At 39.1% G+C, this 23003-nt stretch overlaps 2 protein-coding genes across 3 annotated transcripts; one reads left to right on the forward strand and one right to left on the reverse strand.

Moving 5' to 3' along the window:
• The first annotated feature begins 247 nt into the window (after positions 1-247).
• Positions 248-1346, forward strand: LOC122046570 (protein P21-like). Its single transcript, XM_042607335.1, has one exon. It carries the CDS (start codon positions 248-250, stop codon positions 1037-1039), a length of 792 nt encoding a protein of 263 aa, XP_042463269.1. The 3' UTR covers positions 1040-1346.
• Positions 1347-1797: 451 nt separating this feature from the next.
• Positions 1798-6376, reverse strand: LOC122046558 (ribosomal lysine N-methyltransferase 3-like). 2 transcript variants are annotated; one of them, XM_042607314.1, is made up of 6 exons: positions 6251-6376; positions 5800-6178; positions 4767-4963; positions 4492-4637; positions 4340-4398; positions 1798-2591 (listed from the first exon to the last, which is right to left on the reverse strand). In XM_042607314.1, exons 1-6 carry the CDS (start codon positions 6256-6258, stop codon positions 1941-1943), a joined length of 1440 nt encoding a protein of 479 aa, XP_042463248.1. In that variant the 5' UTR covers positions 6259-6376; the 3' UTR covers positions 1798-1940. The 2 variants fall into 2 exon arrangements, with proteins under 2 accessions (XP_042463248.1, XP_042463257.1); XM_042607323.1 differs by lacking the exon at positions 6251-6376 and having other exon boundaries at positions 4767-4967; positions 5800-6034.
• Between the last annotated feature and the right edge of the window lie 16627 nt (positions 6377-23003).

Raw genomic sequence — 23003 nt, forward strand, 5'->3', positions numbered from 1 at the left:
GCTAATAATCTGATCGGGTTAGATTCGAGAGTCTTAATATTAGGTGAGCATAAGAGCCGGAAATGAACTGCCATATCATTTTAACTTAAACTTTGACTCTATCCTCGTAATTTTAACCGTCACGTCCTCTCTGAAGTCCGTCCGTCACGATCGTACGAGTCTCTATAGATTTTCCACTTCCTCGTGAATCCCCACAACACATAAGCTTGAGTCTAATTAATTAATTAATTATAGTGCGTAGTCTACCATGGCAACATCAACCAACGCCGTGCTCTGTTTCCTCCTCCTCCTCCTCCTCCTCCTCCTCCCTCTGTCCAATAACGCCGCAACCATCGAGATCGTCAACAGCTGCTCCTTCACTGTCTGGGCCGCATGGGCCTCCACCAGCCCCAAGACAGGCGGCGGTAACCAGCTCAACCCGGGTCAGACCTGGACCATCAACGTCACCGCCGGCACCGACCTCGGCCGGATCTGGGCCCGCACCGGGTGCTCCTTCGACAGAAGCGGCCGCGGTAACTGCCAGACCGGCGACTGCGGCGGGGTGCTGCAGTGCCAGGACTACGGCCGGCCGCCCAATACCCTCGCCGAATTCTCCCTCAACCAGTTCAGCGACCTCGACTACTTCGGCATCTCCAACGTGGAGGGCTACAACGTGGGGATAGCCTTCAGCCCCACCAGCGGCGGGTGCGGAGGGGTCCGGTGCTCCGCCAACATCGTGGGGGAGTGCCCGGCGGAGCTGAGGGCGCCGGGGGGCTGCAACAACCCCTGCACCGTGTTCGGGACGCCCCAGTACTGCTGCACCGATGGAACTTGTGGGCCCACGGTTTATTCGAGGTTCTTTAAGACGCGGTGCCCCGACGCCTATAGCTACCCGCAGGCCTACAGCTACCCGCAGCACGACGAGACCAGCACGGTCATCTGCCCCAGCGGGCACAACTACAAGGTCACCTTCTGCCCCATTAATAATTTTATAATTTGCATACAATTAAACCGCACCGATTTGGGCTCGTCGAAATCGTGGTCAGTTGGCGGATATTAAAATTAGTAAACAACTTTTCACAAACTTGTTAGTAACTTAGATAAAGTTGGGCAGGTTCCTCTTGTTCAGAATCCTGGATTAATTTTAGACTTTTATATGTTCATTGAATGGACTGTACCTCACTTGTTAAATAAGTAGGGTCTAATCCATCCCATCAATAAACATACAGGGCCTCCTCTGATTCAGAAGATTCTCACTTGTTAAATAAGTAGGGTCTAATCCATCCCATCAATAAACATACAGGGCCTCCTCTGATTCAGAAGATTCTGGATCAAAGGATCTGGGCACGATAAAATTCTATTATAACTTTTTTTCCCCAGTTCTATATGTAAATATATAAAAATATGACGTGCTTTATAAATCTTATGCATTTTAACTTTTGAACAATATTGAATTTAATATTTTAACATTCATAAAGTTGGTGATCAATTGAAGACATTTATGTAGTAACTTCTGTAAAAAATTTAGTGAGATGTAAATCAGTAGAGATCTTTTGATCCGTAAATTATAGATTAAGGGATGGTCCACTGATGAGGACCCTTGATTTGGATAAACCCCACCTATTTAAAGATAGAGTCCATCCAAATCAAGAGTCCTCATATAATAGACCATCCCCTGGTCTGTAATTTACGAACTAGAGGATCTGCTCTTAATATGTTGGGAGCATTTGGATTCAAGTCCCTTTGACGTCTTCGATTAATGTTAAGATGTAAATCTGTATATGCCCTCTCTTGCTTCAACTCTTCTTAGAACAAGTGGGATAAAAGTGTCATCTTGATAAACTACTTGTCTTTTATCATAATACCTACATAGATCAATACTTTCCGTGTTGCTACAGAACTTCTCAGGTCGAAACCTATGAATCACTTGCTTATTCCAACTCAATACCCATCAAACTGTTCTACAGCTTCTTCTTACTCGATCTTTTTGATGCATAATCTCTTAGCCTGCCGAGAATCAGCCTTTCACACTTCCGCAGCACAAGAGAATGGTACGCCTTCCTCTCTTTCATATCACAGCATCTTTCAATCTTTTTGGTATCTTCCTCTACCGAGCTACTTCCATACAAACTTTCCCTCAGATCAGCAAGTGAACTTAGTGCGAAACAAACGTTGTCTGATACCAGTAGCTCCTTGATATCTCCAGATGTTTCCTGATCCATTTTCATGCGTTTATTGCTTGTGGCCTTGACTAATTTGACAATGGCAGTGGACTCATCCAGATTAACTAATGCATCGGACATATATCCCAGTTTTTCATAATCCTCCTCTTGTAAAAAAATTATGTAAAGTAGGACGAGAAGCTCCAATTCTGGTTCTCCATCGCATGAAATCTCAAAGTATTCACAGTGTTGATTGGCAGAACCTAAATAATTTAGCTTTCTCCAGCATGAAACCCTTGCTCTACAATAGCGACCAGAGAAGGCCGAGGAACACCATCTGACTACCAGTGCCAGATCAATGTTCACAATGTCGTATTGGTTGTCGGGTTCGGTGAAACCATATCTGTAAAGAAGAGCAGCATTGCCGATGATGCCGTAAGTGTTGAACACCTGAGGAAAACAGGTTATGCCAATTAGTTGCTCAAAGAAATTGGTACATTTATTACCAACTAATTCTTAATAAACAGCGGGTGAGACAAGAAAGCGAGATGAAAAATAGGCAAATTACTAAATCATGTAGAAAAGTTTCTAAAATACCTAATTCACGTACTCTAAATTTAAAAATACCAAATCATGTACCCAAATCCATTTTTACCCCTCCGAATCGATTGCTTCAGTATAACAATTAATTTGGATACAGTTCATTTGTCCGGAATCAATTGCTACAATAATATCCTGAAAAAAATTCAATTTGTGTATATTGGGTGTCAAATTGATGTTTGAAACCATGGATATAAACGGGAGAACTAGATGAACACATAATACCTGATTTCACATCATTCCAAGCTCTCTAGATCTATTAGTCGATTTTGACCGAAATCGGTTGATGAATCTAGAGGATTCGGAATGACATGGAACCAGATTCTATGTGTTCATTCGTTCTCTTAATTATATCTATGTCCTCAAACATCAATTCGATATACCGTATTGAGAGCAGCAAATTTTTAATTACAGAAGGTTTTTTAATTTTAAAAAAAAATAATCAATTGCAATTGTTCATTGTCACAAAAACATTCCGAATCAATTGCTAAAGTGAATCACAAAACTGAAATTGGATACATGATTTAGTAATTTTGAGACTAGGGTACATGAATTGGATATTTCGAAAACTTTTCTTACATGGTTCAGTGATTTGTCGATGCAAAATCAAGGTTAAACTGAAGGTGTGGAAGACCTTATAACATATTCCAGCAATGACAGAACTGTTTTTTTTTTGTTTCCCTGCAAATTTTATTTTTGCATCTACACAGTATCCATGAACTGACAACATAGCCAACGAAATTTGCAGAGCAATTTAAATTACAAAAGAAAATTCTCAAGCAGAAAGAACAATTCCCATTTAGTATACAAGCACAAGCATAAAACCATAGAAGTGGGGAGTAGACAGATTCTAATTTTATCACTTAATTGGCTTATTTTCCCAAGTATTACATATTGAAGGATTGAGGAATAAGCTGCAATGGTTTTTTTACTGTCAACGAATGCCACTGTTTACTCTTTAAGTGTGTGGGCTAACTATTGAGGTGCCATATTCTTGATATATGAACAAGAGGGCAGTTGAGCAGTTTGATTTCGAGGATGATTGGTAACAGAAAATCAAAATAAAATAGATTCAGCACAAATTGGCAGAGTGCAGTGTTCATTTCCACAACATTAACATTTAACTAAATCTAGCAGGCCATATGATTGAAGGTACCAGAAACAAGAAATATTTTTGTCAACAAAGTGATGGACACCAAATATGAATGAGGATGAAAACAAGTGAAATATTGAAAGAAATCAGGAGCCCTATATCATGCCAACACTAGAACATTAAAATGGGGATCTGTATATTCATAATGTAATAACAAGTGAATTGGTTAATCTTGGGCAAATGAGGATGAAAGTAATAAGGAAGTCATTGAACTAAAGTTGGAGATCTCATGGCGAAAAAATATTTTGAACAAAAAAATATGTAAATGATCAATTCTAGGATACATGACCCAGCTCTGATCCACTGACAAAGAACAAAATAATCTGGAATAATATCATAATGGATTTTACCAAGCTTTAAAATTCACCAAAAATAAATTGCTTTACCAAGCATAAGTTGCATGTATTCAGAAAAAGAAAGAAAAATTATAAACCAGAATGCCAACCTCACATCCTGCCTCAGCATATTTAACAATAATCATTTCAAGATTAGTATCATCTTTTCCTGAGCAAAAAAAAAAAAAATATCACTCAGTTAAATTATTAATAAAAATGCTTCCTGTTTCATGTAAAAGTTGGAGTTAAAATTCATCAAAACCTGAAGATCTAGTATTTGAATTCACGATTGATGATTCACCATCATGAGACTCATAACTGATATCACTATCTCCATCATCATCTGAGCTAGATGAAGAAGTTACTGAGGTAAAATGGACATGTTCAGCTCCTGTTTTGTGATTGAAGCTGAAATACATTTTAACTCAGCCAAGGAAAGATTTCAGGAAAATTGTATTTAAACAAAATAAAAATTTCTGTTTGCATATACAGACAAAAGCATCAATTAAACATCTGGACACAATGAAGGTTACTCACAGATCAGCTAAAGGCACCATTCCAAATCCGTAGCAACTATCAATTTGAAATGATCTTGATGAAACTAGAGTCTTGGCTGAAAAATATTGCTCAACACCAAACCTATCTGGATCAAGATTCCATGTGCCAGATAAAACTAAGGGCTCTATAAATTCTCTCCAATCCTCATACACAGAACTCTTGTCTTCCTTTACTGTCTGCCTAGAAATTTACCAAAAGATAGCTAAACATTGAACGATCACAATATAGAAGCAGTGACGTATAATTCAAGTGCAGGGCATACAACATCTAAAGCATTAAGTGACGTGTGTCAAAAAAAAAAAAAAAACACAATCACCCAAAGTTTGTATGCACACATAGTGCACACTGAATGTGGAATACAACACCACCAGCGTGACCAACCATCATCTTTTAAACATGATAGCAATAAAATTTTGGTAAACCAACTGGTTTGACTTAAGAGACTGACAGGTATCATCTGCCACAATGTAAAGGAGATCATTTCCATGAAATTAAAGATAAATTTTAATCTCCGTGAGACTTACATAGTGAAAAAATGACTTGAGAGTAAAAACACGATAAGTTGGACTAACTAATCTAATGTCAATCAACTAGAAGTGTCTTGTACTAACGAATCTTATATCAAGTGAAATGATATAAGATAGAAAACAGAAATAGAGAACGGAGGCAATGGGAAAATAGGTGCCAATTTCTGAAACAGATGACTAAGTTATTGAAGACGGCAACTAAATGACTAGCTGATTGATCCACTCTAGCTTTCCCAATCGTTCTTTGGTTATCCTTTGTATCTGATACAAATTGATACACAATATCTTGCTCAGTAGGTGCATTTTGACTTACTAACATTCAGCATTCTGACTGAGTTTTCTCTCAATCTCAGGCTTCCCGCTTCCAATGAAGAATAATGGTTGGAGAAAACAAATTATAGAGTTCTCACGCACAATAAATAATATATATCATAATCGTCCATAGCTTCATTTGACAAATTGCATCGAGGAAGTGATTCTTTTACCTTGTGGAGTTCCGTTCCTGAAAGAAAAGCGTCGACTTCCCGCAAGCTCCATACGAGAGGCACGCATTCTCTATCTGGCAAAAGTTGAAGGTACCCATGCCACGGAGATGCGGGTCCTAAGCTCCTCTCGTACATTACGGCCACCGCCAAGCCAAGAGATCCCGCCAAGCCAGCGCTTTCGATCATTTCGCGCGCACCCGAAGTCTGAATAGTGAGGCAAGCGCTCTTGGGAATGGTGGCCACAAGGTCCCCTTCCTTCAGGTCGCAAACAGCTCTGACCGATATGCCTCCGCCGACACATCCGTCGTCAACGATCTCCAGGGCATCGCTGCAGTCGAAGTCGTGGGATTTCATCCATCGCTTGAAAGCTCTAATCCGCCTGCCACGGAGAAAAGATTAAGACAGGTCTACAGGTGTACGGTATGTGAAAAGGAGGACAAAGAATTGGTACCGAGTCATTGAGGAAAGCGTCGACGGTGGCGAGCCCTGGTGGCGGAGTGGTGGTTGGTGACGGAGGAGAAGATCCCGCGCCTCCTCTGACCCTCACACGAAGGGAGCACTTGGGGCGTAGGGTTTGGCTCCCGGTCGAAGTCATACTCAATTATACACATCTGGCACCAGGCTCTAGGGCCAAGTGTCAGTGCCGGCCCGACGTAAGAGAATGTGTCTGGACCAAGACAGGTATGGATTGGGTCCGATTCACAGGCCGGCCTATGGGCCTGCCAGAGACGTAAAAGATCTTTTCTTCTACACGTGACATAATTTTATCCACATGCTTCTACACGTGACATAATTTTATAAATAAAAAAAAATACATAGTATAATTTTGTAAGTTAAAAAAGAGTCCATATCTTATTTTTTTAATATATAATATAATTTTATGAATAAAAAGGATACATATATTATTTTTTTCAATAATTATTTTTTGTCAGATTTTAAGATGATTAATTTTGATTTTAAAATTATCTGTTGATGGATTATATTTTCTTTTCTTCTCAATTTTTTTTTAATAAAGTAAAGGATCAAAAGTTTTTCATTGTGAAATTTTTTTCGTACTTTTACTTTCCGCACCCTAAACTGACCTTTAAAACCTGCCTATTTAGAGTATATCTTAAAAAATGGCAGTATAGTGAATATTTTCAAGAATATACTTAGTTTTACTTCATGAACAACAGTGCATATAATTGTCTCCTTAAAAATCTAATAAAATCGGAAGACAGTATATTATTATAACGTGAAATTAATCATGCTAAATTGTTTTTGTTTAAGTTTGAATATTTTTTAAAAAAAATTCAACCCTACGTTATGTCAACTTCCTCTCATATAGATTTATCATCGTCTGATATTTCAGGTATATCTTCATCCTTACGGATTTTGAACTCTGGTGCCTCCTATTATATATCATCTAATTTATTATCTTTTATTTCTTTTTCTCCCCGTTTATCTATATCAATTGTGACTGCTGATAATACTTCTATGTCATTAGTAGGTGTCGATTCAATTGTTACATCTTGTTTATATCTTACTGATGTTTATTATATTCCGAATCTTACTTTAAATCTTGTTTCTGTTAGTCAATTATGTGAGTATGGATACCTAGTCTTTTTTTCTTCATCCAATTGTTATATTCAGGACCCGCAATCTCAGACGCTGATTGGGGCAGGTCGTAAGCAAGGAGGACTCTATGTTTAGATCAACTCAAAGTACCAGAAGTTGCAGCTTCGAATGTAGATTTATTATCTTTTCATCTGAATCATTCATCTTCTAATTTTTATTTGTCGCACTCTCATTTAGGTCATGTTTCAGCATCTCGTTTATAGTTTTTAACTTCTACAGAAGTATTAAGACCTTTAAAAGTTTTGATATTTCTTATTGTAGTGGTTGGAAAATGACCAAATTTTCTGTCTTACCATTTTTTAAAAGTCTTTCTTTTTCTTCTGCTCCATTTATTCTTATCTATTCTGATGTGTGGGGACTCTCCCCTATTTCTATAAAAGAGGGGTCAAGGTATTATGCTTCTTTTATTGATGATTGTACTCGTTACATTTGGGTCTATCTTATGAAAGACAAGTCTGATTATTTTACTATTTTCAACAACTTCAGAGCTTTTGTGAAAACTCGACATTCTAGTGTCATAAAGTGTTTTCATTACGATTTCAGGGGTGAATACACTTTGAATCATTTTTCACAATTACTTGCTTCTGATGGTACTATTCATCAAACCTCTTATATAGATACTCCTGAACAGAATGATGTCGCTGAACGAAAACATAGACATTTTTGTTGAAACAGTCCGTTCATTTTTATTGTCTGCCAGTGTTCCTAGTACCTTTTAAGGGAAGCAATCATTACCGCTTCTCATGTGATTAATAGAATTCCAACCTCACACAATTTATGTTTGTCACCTTTTGAAAAATTGTATGACATGCTCCTCTCAATTCCCTTTTGCGTATTTTTGGTTGTACTTGTTAGGACCAAAAGTAGCTAGAGGGGGGGTGAATAGCTCGTCGCGTTCGCTCGTTGCTCGGCGTTGCTTGTTTCTTCAAAGATGTGCAGCGGAAATACAAAGAAACAATCACACAACGCTAACACGGTTGGTTTACTTGGTATCCACCTCACAAGAGGTGACTAATCCAAGGATCCACACCAACACACACACCCTCCACTAAATAAAACTCTCCTTTATGGTAACTACCAAGGGCGGAGAAGCCCTACAAGACTCAATACAAGAAGAGAGGGAAAGGATACAAGAAATACAAGCTTACAAGCTTACAATGAGTATAAACCCTAACCCTAGCTTCTCTTCTTGGCTTTGATCCGCCTCTTGACTTGGAGAACTTCCAAGATCCTTCAAGAACTGACGATCTGAGCTTTGTGAGTGCTGTGGAGGAGCTGGCGAGAGATCTGGAGTGAATCAGAGAAAAGATGCTGAAGGAACCGCACGCCAACAGCTATAAACGACGCCAACGGTCGAATCCCAATCGATTGGATTGCTCCCAATCGATTGGGGAGGCTTTGGATCGATCCACGGATCGATCCAGAGCGCCTCTGTGCTCTGGAAAAACTTCTGGATCGATCCACGGATCGATCCAGCGCTTATCGCGCGAAGCAGCAGCGTCCCAATCGATCCACTGATCGATTGGGACCTCTGGATCGATCCACGGATCGATCCAGAGGGGTTCTGTTCGCGGGGACTCACCGGATCGATCGGTGGATCGATCCAAATCTTCTGGATCGATCCACTGATCGATCCAAACCTGCTGGATCGATCCACGGATCAATCCAAACCTGCTGGATCAATCCACGGATCAATCCAAACCTGCTGGATCAATCCACGGATCAATCCAAACCTGCTGGATCAATCCACGGATCAATCCAAACCTTGGTTTTTGCCCAAAACCAAGTCTAAAGCCCCCTAAACCAACATCTAGTCAACCATGACTTGTTGGTACATAAGACCTAGCATCCGGTCACCCTTGACCAGCTAGGACTCTCTCACCAAGTGTCTGGTCAATCCCTTTGACCCACTTGGACTTTTCTCTTCTTGCTAAGTATCCGGTCAGTCCCTAAGACCTACTTGGACTTTTCTTCCTCGTGCCAAGTATCCGGTCAATCCCTTTGACCTACTTGGACTCTCACCAGATGTCTGGTCAACCTTGACCCATCTGGATTTCTCTTGCCTGACTTCACTCACCAGGACTTTCCCAATTGTCTAGCTTCACTCACTAGGTCTTTCACCTGGCTTCACTTACCAGGATTTTTCTCCTGCCTAGCTTCACTCACTAGGACTTCCCAATTGCCTAGCTTCACTCACTAGGTCTTTCACCTGGCTTCACTCACCAGGATTTTCCTCCTGCCTAACATCCCAGTTAGGACTTCCCAGTCAAGTATCCGGTCATCCTTGACCTACTTGACTCTTCTTCATTCAACCTTGCATTGTCAAACATCGAAATCCAAACCAAGACTCAAGCTTGGTCAACCAGGTCAACCTTGACCTGAGGAATGTTGCACCAACAGTACTTACTTTATCCTTCGTCCACATGTCGAGTGTAATAAATTAGTTTCTCGGTCTGCTCTTTGTGTTTTTTTTTTGGTTATAGTGTTACTAAAAAAGAACATCATTGCTTTGATCCCATTAGTCAAAAAATGTATGTGTCTCGTCATATTGTATTTTTTGAGCATATTTCATTATTTTCTATTCTGCTAGTTCACATAATATGATAAAGTCAGATCTGCTTTGTATTGATTCTTTCAATATAAACAATGAGGAAGTTTCACCCAGAGCTCCTACTGGTAACTCAACTGAATCTTGTACTTTGATTCCTGAGATATCCGCTCCACATGTCCTCCTTCTGCCACTACCCAATCATCTCCTGAGGTTGCGGATGATCCTTCTCTCAACCGTTGTCAATCCACTCGTGTTCGTAAGTCTACTAAACTGCTAGATTTTGCTTACTCTTGTTATTCTCATTCTTTTGTTTCATTTGTTGTATCTATTCATTGTCTTTCTGAGTTTGTATTTTATAGAAAAGTTGTTTGTAATCCACTTTGGTAGAGTACTATGACTGAGGAACTAACTGCTTTATATCAGATTTATACATGGGATTTGGTTCTATTGCCACCAGAAAAATACACTATTGGTTCTCGTTGGGTATATAAGATCAAAACTAAATCTGATAGATTTATCGAGCAATACAAAGCTCGTCTTGTTGCTAAATGTTATTCTCAGGAGTATGACATCAATTATGAGGAAACATTCGTTTCTGTTATAAAAATGACAATTGTTCGTATTATGATTGTTGTTGCTTTTGTTCATCGATGGAGAATATCTCAGATGAATCTCAAGAATGCATTTCTAAATGGTGATCTTCATAAAGAAGTTTATATGACACCTGCTCCTAGTATTTCACACCAACTTAGTGAAGTTTACAGGCTTCATAAAACGTTTTATGGTCTCAAACAAGCACCTCGTGCTTGGTTTGAGAAGTTCTCTATAGTGATTACATCACTTGGCCTTCATCCTAGTAATCATGATTCAACATTGTTTGTTAGATGTACGAGTGCATGTCATATTCTTTTATCATATATGTTGATGACATGATTATTACTGGTGATGATTCTGATGGAATTACTTCCCTGAAGTCTGAGTTAGCTCGTCATTTTGCTATGAAAGACTTGGGTATACTACACTACTTTCTAGGTATTAAGGTTGCTTATTCCTCAAAATGTTATCTTTTATCCCAGTCAAAATATATATCTGATATGTTTGAGCATGTTCATCTTACTGATAATAGAGTCATTGATACTCCTATTGAGACTAATGCTTGATAATCTCTATCTGATGGCTCACCTTTGTCGAATCCTAGTTTGTACAGAACTATTGTTGGAAGCTTAGTTTATCTCACTGTAACTCGTCCAGATATTATTTATGTTGTTCATGTGATTAGTCAATTTGTTGTTGCACCAACTACAGTTCATTAGGCTGTTGCTATTCGTATTCTCAGGTATCTTCGGGATACTCAATTTCAAAGCCTTTTATTTTCTTCTACTTTATCTCTTGAATTGCGTGCATACTCTGATGCAGATTGGGCTGGTGATCCTACGGATCATAAATCTACCATTGGCTTCTGCGTTTTTCTTGATGATTCCCTTATTTCTTGGAAGAGTAAGAAGCAAGATGTTATTTCTAGATCTTCCACAGAAGCTGACTATCGTGTTATGACCTCAACTACTTGTGAGATAGTTTGGTTGTGTTGGTTGCTTGCAGATATGTGCATCTCTTTATCAATCTACTCCGTTGTATTGTGATAATTATAGCGCTATTCAAATTACACATAATTTAATTTTTCATCAGCGGATGAAACATATTGTAATTGATTATCACATTACTCGTCATCATCTTCAGATTGACACAATCACATTGCCTTTTGTTCCTTCAAAGCTACATATTGTTGATATGTTTATCAAGTTACATTCTGCTTCACACTTTTGTTTTTTATCGGTTAACAAATTCTCAATGCTTCTAGCTATAGCATCGTGAATTTGAGGTGGAATGTATATATATATATATATATATATATATATAGCTTGTAGGATAATTTGATCTTTTTTGTTTTAATATTTAGAGTTTAGGATTTCTTAACTGAACTATATAAGATCTTATATTCTGCATTTCTAAGTATCAAATTTAGATTGAATAATATGATTAATTTTTTTCTTTTTCTTAATTTCTATACACGTGTTCGACTACTAGCGACGGCCACTGAGGCCAGTTGAGGTTGAGGAGAGTGGTCTGGACATCGTCCTGAGGGGTCTCTCCATGGAAGGATATGGGATCCCGTGGAGTCCGCGCAAGGAGGGCTTTCTCTTGTGCGGATTGTATGATTCCAAGTTTTGTCTGTGGGAATGATGCCGGAAGAGAAGGTTCTTGATAGAAGATATTTGTTTGAGGTAATGTGCCGTAGATCTTTAGCATCGTCCTTATATGATTCTTCACTCTGTTTAATCCGAAAAAATTACCTAAAGAGCATTTCATTGTTCATAATTTAAGCAAATCCTTGTTAAATCCATCAATTTTGACCTAGTAATTCTTCTAAGAACCCTGGGCTTGTGGTTCCACTGATTGAACTAGGTGTGTGATTGGTCTTTCTAGATTCAAACACCTAATGAGAAAGCTGATGTTGAATCATGGGTCTGCAAAGTTTTTTTTTTATTCAAACACATATTTTTTTATTCTAGTTTTCGCCTTGCAAACTAAAATCACATTCCTAATTCATGTGTGGTAGAAGATTTCAAACTATGTACTTTCTTCTAGGTCCATACTGATTCTGTCGGGGATGTTGCTTGGCACTTGAAGAATGAAAACATGTTTGGGTCCGTTGGGAATGACCATCTTTTGATGATTTGGGACCTTCGTTCATCGGCATCTGGAAAGCCATAACAGTCAATAAAAGCTCATGAAAATGAGGTAACGTAGTTGTTATCAATATAAATACATTTATATGCACCTGCAAGTACTAGTGTTTTACAAAGGTACACTTGCCTCTTATATGATCTTATGCATAAATAAGAAGACGTATATCTCATGGCACAGCTGATTTCGTATCATATTACCACTTCAGAATACAGATAGCATTGATCTGGGAATACTCTGTTTCAAACAATTAGACTTTGGCACGTACAATGCTTGATAAGCCAAGTATATTATTAAGATCAATTCCCTACTTATGGGTTGTTAAGATCAATTCCAGGTGTGCCCTAAAATTCCAACTACAAACAGTTTAGTAATGTAGAATCTGGTATGAATTTTGTTATTTTATGGATTTGTTTTGGGTTGTTTTAGGCGAAGCTTAAATTTCGATTCAGTTTTGGTATAGTTCAGTAAGATATGTACCATGTACCACATCATTTCATTCTCTACCTACGACAATTGGAAAAGAAAATGAATTTCTTGTTGGGACTGATGTGCTCGTTAAAGAGGGTGAATAGCGTTTCGTCGCGCTTTCATCGGTTTACTTCGTCTTGTTGTTGTACAGCGGAATACTCGAAGACAAACACTCACAATGCTAACACCTAGGGTTTACTTGGTATGCACCTCAAGATGAGGTGACTAATCCAAGGATCCACATACTGACTCACTCCTCCACTATTAAATACTCCTTCTCGGTGGCAGCCGGAGGTGGAGAAGTCTCGTACAAACTCACACACAACACAAACATAAATACAAGAAGAAACCCTAAGAATACAAGTGAATACCCTTTCTTCTTGCTACTTGTTGTTGCCTCTTGAATCTTGAAGATGCTCCTCAAGTGCCTTCAAGAACTGGCGTGAGTGTTGAAGAAATCGCAGTGAAAATCGTTGTGAGCTCGCAGGAGAAGATCGCAAAAGATCTGGCGAAGAAAACGCTCCTCCCAGACTATATACAGTGCTCCCAATCGATTGAGATCAACCCCAATCGATTGCCACGTCACATCCGCACAATCTCCCCTATCCATCACCTGCATCCCGCGCAACGGTAGAATTTCAATCGATCGGCCAATCGATTGGGACGGTCTGAATCGATCGGTGGATCGATTCAGATGCTTTCTGTGTTCTCGCGATCGCGCGAGAACTTCCCTGCCCAATCGATCGGCTGATCGATCGGCAGCTCCCAATCGATCGCCCGATCAATTGGGAAGGCCTCTGTGCTCGCGAATTATGGTCCCAATCAATTGACCAATCGATTGGGTCATTCCTTCCTTCACAGCACACTCCAATCGATCGGCTGATCGATTGGACCCTGGTTTAATCGATCGCCCGATCGATTGACCAGCCTGGAGTTGACTCAAACTCAAGTCCAAAGTCTCTAACCTAACTCCCGGTCAATCGTGACCTGTTGGGTCTCCATGCCTAGTATTTGGCCACACCCGACCAACCTCGAACTAGTCTTCTAGCCTCCTCCATCAGCCTTGCGTCCCTCGGATATCTCCCATCCTTCACGCCTTGCCTTCAGGAGCTTCTTTCGGCTTCATCCTAGTTGTCGAGTTCTCCTCACCAAGTCACACTAGGACTTACCTTGCCAAGACCACATGCTTGGACTTACACCCTTTGCCAAGATCACACTTGGACTTTCCAATTGTCTGGCTCCTCACTAGGACTTTCTCCTTTGCCAAGATCACACTTGGACTTTTCAATTGCCTGGCTCCTCACCGGAACTTTCCTTGCTAAGACAACATGCTTGGACTTTCCAATTGTCTGGCTCCTCACCAGGACTTTCTCCACTTGTCTGGCTCCTCACCAGGACTTTCCTTGCCAAGACCACATGCTTGGACTTTCCAATTGCTTGGCTCCTCACCAGGACTTTCTCCACTTGCCTGACTCCTCACCAGGACTTTCCAATTGCCCGGCTCCTCACCAGGACTTTCTCCTGCCTAGCTCCTCACTAGGATTTTCCAAATGCCTAACATCCAGTTAGGACTTTCCCAGTCAAGTCTCCTGTCAACCTTGACCTACTTGACTTGTATCATCATCAACCTGGTCAACCCTTTGACCATCTCCATAACTGGACGATTGCTCCAGCAATCTCCTTATATTGTCAAACATCAAAACTCAAATCCTGACTCAAGCTTGACTCAACTCAAGCTTAGTTAAACTGGTCAACATTGACCTAGGGAAATTGCCCCAACAATCTCCCCCTTTTTGATGTTTGACAATACCTCTAAGTTAGGTTAAATCCCATAGTCTTACATCTTCTTTATCACAAGGCTAAATCCCATAACCTTAATTGCTTCTTTATCACAAGGCTAAATCCCATAGCCTTAACTCCTTTTTTATCACAAGGCTAAATCCCATAGCCTTAATCGCTTTTTTCACAAGGCTAAATCGCATAGCCTTAACTCCTTTCATGGCAAGGCATGAATGAAGGTTTTCTTCATTCTCTCTCTTTCCTAGAGGGCAAACTCCCCTTGTTTGGGATGAAAGCCTAACTTAACCTTCCATTCTCCCCCTTTGTCACACATCAAAAACTGAAAACAAACTCTTCTCTATAAGAGTTAACTCTACGTTGTTTACAACCTCATATGTTGTTAACAACCCCACAATGAAGATCTCATATACTTCATTGCCGCCAAAGCTCCCCCTTGAGCTCTAATTCACTTCACAATGCTCATCCTAGAGCAAGCATCAACTTCCCAATGAACCTCCCATTCATTATATTCAATGCTCCCCCTTGAGCAGTAATCTTCTTCTCAATGCTCATCCAAGAGCATTTTTCACTTTACCAATGAAGGTCTGATCTCCTTTATTAATCCAATGCTCCCCCTTGAGCATTAACCTACTCTACAACGCTCATCCGAGAGCATTTATCATCCTAGCAATGAAGATAACCAATCTTCCATTGTTCCCCAATACTCGACCCTGAGTATTATCCAACACGAAGGTTTAACCCCCTTCCATGGTCCTTGAAGATAAATTTTCATGTATTTAAGGAGTAACTCCCCCTAAAAAATATGGTCAAACTTCTGTCATTGCACCAACAATGACTTGGAGTTCCTAAACTGTTAGGAAAACCAAAACTTGAAGTTTTGAGGTTCAAAATTCAATAATGAAACTAAACCTCAACCTAAACTTCACCTAAGTCTTCCTTAACCAATCCATACTTGCTTTCATCATGAAAGCTCCCCCAAAATGTATACAAGTGTATTCGAAAGGGTTAGGAATGGTTAATGACCATTGAAAACCAAAACTTGAAGTTTTGAGGTTCTAAAATTCGAAATTGAAACTAAATCACATCCTAAACTTCACTTTGATTTATCTTAACCAATCCATACATATTTTTATCAAGAAAACTCCCCCTAAATGTATACAAATGTATTCCAAAGGGTTTGGAATGGTTATTGGAACTTGAAGTGGCTTAAGGTGCTGAAATCAGGCTTTTCCAGCCATAATCAAACCTCCCAATCGATTGAAGTTGGGATCAATCGATCCATTGATCGATTCTACAAGCTACTTCTCGTAGAAATTCCCTCTGAATCGATCGGCTGATTGATCCAGCCTAGGTCAATCGATCGGCTGATCGATCCACTGACCTTCTGTTCACGGGGATTGACTTCCCAATCGATCGACTGATCGATCCACTGACTTCTGTTCACGGGGATTGGCTTCCCAATCGATCGACTTATCGATCGAACCCATCCCAATCGATCAGCTAATCGATTGAGTTTCTGATTTCCTGAATTCAATTTCAGCGAAATTCAGAAACTCCCAAAAAATTCTACACAACTCTAAAAATCATGAAACTTCATGTAGACATTATTTATAATATACTTTATCAAGAAAAAATAGTTTTCTATGAAAATACTACCTATTTTCAAAGATTGACACAAACTTGAAAAGTCATGAAAACTTCAATGTTTTCTCTTAGTTTGTGTCTAACTTTCCAATGATGATTACTATCAAAAGATAGTCTTCACCAAGGTTTTCTAAGAGCATTTTAAAATCATTTTCAAAACCAATATCCAACCATGTTCTTTGGGCTCAATGCACATGACTTGTACATTAACTTTTCCAATGATTGGAAAACACATAACTATGTGTTTTGATGAACCTAAAACTCAACAAGATGCACTAAATCAACATCTTGAGTTTTGTTCACCATCCTAACATCTCACTTGTATCTAATGTGTACTAAAACACATACAAGCCACCTTATGGTTCTTTGTGAGATGTATATTTGATTTTGCCGTAAACTAAGGGATCATGCATATCTATCTAGACATTATGAAATTTATGATCATTCACCTAGGATGTCATTTGGTATAGTCTCACTTTTTGGGATATTTACCATTCATAATAAATATTTTTTGTCCTTAATTACAAGGAAATTGACATAATGCATGATGATTAATGACATACATCAAAATAAGCAATTTTCAAAAGAAAAGCATGCTATAGCTACATGATGTATGTATGACATGACATTGTATTTTTGTGTCTTTCATCATAAAAATGAATGCAACGCATGATGCCATGACATATGATAGGCAATCAAACATGGCATTTTAGCAAAAATAAAATATGCCTAGATAGGCTATCTAAGCATCCTTAATCCTATGCTAAACCTTAAACTTAATCATAAATTGCCCATTTCTTGAAGAAATGCCAAACCCCAACTTGACATTTCTTTTACCCTTTTTTATTTGTACCAATTGAGATTAAGAATTCAATCATCAAATTTTTGTTTGACACAAATTACTCCTCTTAAGGATTAAACGTTGAGACTTAAGATTTAGATTTGCTCTTAGTTCCTTAAGAACATACTAAGATCTCAACTAGCCATTTCGTATCCTTTTTCCAATTATACCAACTTACATTAAGTGTGATTCCTCAAAGTTTGGCACAACTTACTATTCCAAGGAGTAATTAATTTTATTAAGGTTTAAATTGTCCCTTAGCCCATTAAGAGAATACCAAAATCTCAATTTAGTATCTCTTATGATTTTCCTTTAAGTGTGCCAATGTTAACCTAATTTCAAATCCTCAAAACCTGGCACCTTTTTGCTCTTCAAGGCTTAATCACATTTGATTAAAGCATGAGTTTTCTCTTAATTCCTTAAGAAAGTATCAAAATTCTAACTTGATTTTTCTTATACTTTTATTAAGTGTGCAAATTTAGATTAAGTTCAACTCTTCAAATTTTGACACATATATTACTCTTTCAAAGAGTAACCCTATAATCTTTTTCATTTTCAAAGGTTGACAATAACCTTGAAAATGCTCTCAAGTGTCAACTTTAATAAGGTTGGGTTAATTACCCTTCCAATTTGAGTTGACACTCTCTAAACCCATCTAGGTGTAGAGAATATGCTCTTAGGAACCCAAAACCTATTGGTGCTCCTTGGATGCTCTAGGTACACACTAGGGATGACTTCCCTAGATACCTTCCTAAGGACCTTTTTAGGCTTCTTAGAAGCCTTTGTCACTTCTACTAGGTCACTTCTAGGGATACCTTCCCTTGTAACCTTCTTTGTGACTTTATTTGACCTTTTTGGAGCCTTAGTCACCTTAGTCTTGACAAAAGTACTCTCAGGGATGACTTCCCTAGTATTTTTGGCTTGACCACTAGATCTAGGTTTGGTTTCATAGCTATATGAAACCCTATGATAGGAAGTCACATCCTTCTTGACTTTAGGTTTGTATCCCAAACCTCTATAGTCATTGGATGACTCTTGTCTAGACTTTCCTAGGTTAAGCTCATTTTGACCCTTAAGCTTGTTTTCCATTCTTGCTAGGGTTCTTTCTAAGGTATCAAGTCTTGACCTCAAGACTTGGTTCTCTATCATTAAATCCATGGACTTGGATTTTTCTTGACCCCTATGAGCATTTCTATATCTAGGCATATATCGATAACCCTTAGAGTTATTGCCTAAATTGTTGTCTACCTTCCTAACCTTAGGTGTGGTAGTTCTAGCATGAGGAGGAATGTATTTTCCCTTAAAGCTATCATGCCTCCTATTCTCATGATAATTGACATTAAAATGATAAGAGTTATTTCTAACATGCATTTTATCATGTGTCAAAGGAGTAGGTTCATTAAATGATACCTTGGTTTTTACCTTGGAAGCTCCCCCTAGACTTGTGCTTCTTCCTTTGACCTTGACCGACTTCTTCCCCTTTGGACAATTTGATTACACAAGAAACACACGATGTGTTCCTTGCTCTTCTTTGTTGTGGGGATTGTCTCATTGGACTTCTCCTTGCCCTTGGGTACTCTTGTCTCTTCTTTTTGGCCAACTTGGGACACTTGCTCTTGTAGTACCCGTGCTCCCTACACTCAAAGCAAATGATATGATTTTTATTATTTTCAATTGAAGTTCCTATAACTTTGCTTGTAGGGATGATGCTTGATTCTCCATTTGATGTAGCTTGCATTGTGGAGGTTGCATCATCTTCTTCTTCTTCTCCTCTTGAGAGTGTGCGTGCTTCCACTTCTTCAGCTATTAAGGATGTGGATGCTTCCACCTCTTCCTCTCTTGAAGATGTAGAGGATCTCTCATCTTCTTCCTTCTCCTCCTCTTCCTTCTTCTCCTCAAATGTTGACCTTGTGTCAACATTGGATTGATCCTTCTCTTCTTGGACCAATGAGCCCTTCTCCTTGGGCTCCTCCACTCCTTGGAGTTGTGTAGGGTTCTCATGATGGGCAATTATCTTTTTCCAAAGATCACATGCACTTGTGTATTCACCTACACTCAAAAGGATATTAGAGGGTAATAAATTTAACAAAAATTTTGTTACCTCCTTATCGGCCTTCGCTTGTTCCTTTTGTTCCTCGGTCCAATGTCGAGGTCGGAGGCGTTTACCCTTCTTATTCGTTGGAGCTTCAAATGGGTCCTCCAAGACCATCCATTGGTTCCAATCCATTTGGAACCAAGTCTCCAATCGATTCCTCCAAAAATTGAAGTCCTCTTTGTCGTATGGAGGTGGAATCCGGATATCCCATCCGAGCGGTCTTTCGGACTCCATCTTCTTCTTCCTCTAGCTTCTTGCTCTCTTGGCGGTTAGTCCGTAGAAGAGCGACCTCGCTCTGATACCTATTGATGGGATCGATGTGCCCGCTAGAGGGGGTGAATAGCGTTTCATCACGCTTGCGTCAGTTTGCTTTGTCTTGTTGTTGTGCAGCGGAATACTCGAAGACAAACACTGATAATGCTAACACCTAGGATTTACTTGGTATCCACCTCAAGATGAGGTGACTAATCCAAGGATCCATACACCGACTCACTCCTCCACTATGAAATACTCCTTCTCGGTCGAAGCCGGAGGTGGAGAAGCCTCGTACAAACTCACACACAACACAAACACAAATACAAGAAGAAACCCTAAGAATACAAGTGAATACCCTTTCTTCTTACTACTTGTTGTTGCCTCTTGAACCTTGAAGATGCTCCTCAAGTGCCTTCAAGAACTGGCGTGAGTCCTGGAGAAATCGCAATGAAAATCGCTGTGAGCTTGCAGGAGAAGATCGCAAAAGATCTGGTGAAGAAAACGCTCCGCCTAGGCTATATACAGTGCTCCCAATTGATTGAGATCAACCCCAATTGATTGCCATGTCACATCCACACAATCCCAGCCGTCCATCACCTGCATCCCGCGCAACGGTCGAATCCCAATCGATCGGCCAATCGATTGGGACAGTCTGAATCGATCGGTGGATCGATTCAGATGCTTTCTGTATTCTTGCGATTGCGCGAGAACTTCCCTGCCCAATCGATTGGCTGATTGATCAGCAGCTTCCAATCGATCGCCCGATCGATTGGGAAGGCCTCTGTGCTCGCGAATTATGGTCTCAATCGATCGACCAATCGATTGGGTCATTCCTTCCTTCGTAGCACACTCCAATCGATCGGCTGATCGATTGGACCCTGGTTCAATCGATCGCCCGATCGATTGACCAGCCTAGACTTGACTTAAACTCAAGTCCAAAGTCTCTAACCAAACTCCCGGTCAACCGTGACCTATTGAGTCTCCATGCCTAGTATTTGGCCACACCCGACCAACCTCGAACTAGCTTTCTAGCCTCCTCCATCAGCCTTGCGTCCCTCGGATATCTTTCATCCTTCACGTCTTGCCTTCAGGAGCTTCCTTCGGCCTCATCCTAGTTGTCGAGTTTTCCTCGCCAAGTCACACTAGGACTTACCTTGTCAAGACCACATGCTTGGACTTACACCCTTTGCCAAGATCACACTTGGACTTTCCAATTGCCTGGCTCTTCACCAGGACTTTCCTTACTAAGACCACATGCTTGGACTTTCTAATTGTCTGGCTCCTCACCAGGACTTTCTCCACATGTCTGGCTCTTCACCAGGACTTTCCTTGCCAAGACCACATGCTTGGACTTTCCAATTGCTTGGCTCCTCACCAGGATTTTTTCCACTTGCCTGGCTCCTCGCCAAGACTTTCCAATTGCCTGGCTCCTCACCAGGACTTTCTCCTGCCTAACTCCTCACTAGGACTTTCCCGTTGCCTGGTTCTTCACCAGGACTTTCTCCTTCCTAGCTCCTCACTAGGACTTTCCAAATGTCTAACATCCAGTTAGGACTTTCTCAGTCAAGTCTCCTGTCAACCTTGACCTACTTGACTTGTATCCTCATCAACCTGGTCAACCCTTTGACCATCTCCATAACCGGGTGATTGCTCCAGCAATTTTCTTATATTGTTAAACATCAAAACTCAAATCCTGACTTAAACTTGACTCAACTCAAGCTTAGTCAAACTGATCAACCTTGACATAGGGAAATTGCCCCAACATTTCTTCTTTATCAAATATTGAGTCATTTTGCATTGAGTCTCAAATTTCTATTAGTGTTTTTGAAACTTTTATTTCTAAGGTTATAAGTCTAAATACATCTTGATTTATTTACTATTGTTTGATTGAAGCAAAATCTCAAACCAAGTTATTAACATTGTACATTTTATATTTCAGTTTGCAACTTACAATCAATCTTAATACGATGAAATAAGAAGTGAATGAAATGAATTCGTTTACTCCTTTGTGGGTGCCTAAGAGTCATGTATGTTGCGATATAAATTTTTATATTGTATTTAGATATTTGTAGATACATTTTGGATAAAGTTGGTCAAACATGTCTCAAGGTAAACATGTCTCAATTTGGTTACACATGTCTCATGTTTGAACTTGTGGATATCATTTGTTGGTTTTAACATTTTATTTGGGTCAATGTAGATTGGATTTCATTTAAATTTTGTAGATATTTATGATATATTTTTTTAATTTTTATGAAGTGAAAAATGGTTGTTTACTTCACTATTTTATGAAACAAAATGAAGTTATATATAACTTAATTCATCAACAAATATAACTTGTGACGTCATATATGATCAATTACTTCAATACTTTCACGAAATCGATGAAGTAAAAGAACACTTTTTACTAAGCTGTAAATGAATCAAGCGTTCGCGAACAAGCTTGGTGTTTGATTTGGTAAGAGCTTGTTTATATTCATTCAATATACACAAGATCAATTAAACAAACAAGCTTGAACAACTTGTTAAATTAAACAAATAAGCTTGAACACATATACGTTCAGCTCGTTAACATTCATGAACAATGTTCATGAACAACGTTCGTGAACAATGTCCACGAACCAATCATTAATAAAAACTCTTATCAATGTGCTAAATAAACAATAAAATAAAATAAAATAAACAAATAAGTTTGAATTATCAAACTCAATAACCAATCAAACAACTAAAAGTTTCAAACAATCAAATAAACTTGAATTGAGAGTTCGATAATATTTAAACGAACCAAGTTCGAACCAAACTTGAATTGAGAGTTTGATAATATTTAAACGAACCAAGCTTGAACTAAGTTTGAATTGAGAGCTCAATAACATTTAAACGAACCAAGCTCAAGCTAAACTTCAAACAAGCTCAAGCTCGTAAAAATAAACCAAGTCATGCTTGAACAATCATTTTAAAGACTTGGTTTATTTTAAGCTCGACTTGGTTACCTTATCAAATAAGTTTGAACACCCCAAAGCTCGGCTTGGCTCATTTACACCCTAATTTTTTACTTCAAAATTGATCCAAATTTGAACCGGTTATGGATTGAACAAAAACTTCAATACTTTTATGATGAAGTAATAAATTGACCCTTTTACTTCATGTTCCTATACTTTGATAATTACCTATCTACTATTTTGTTG

This window comes from Zingiber officinale, chromosome 1B, assembly GCF_018446385.1.
Source record: "Zingiber officinale cultivar Zhangliang chromosome 1B, Zo_v1.1, whole genome shotgun sequence".
Taxonomy (NCBI): Eukaryota; Viridiplantae; Streptophyta; class Magnoliopsida; order Zingiberales; family Zingiberaceae; genus Zingiber; species Zingiber officinale.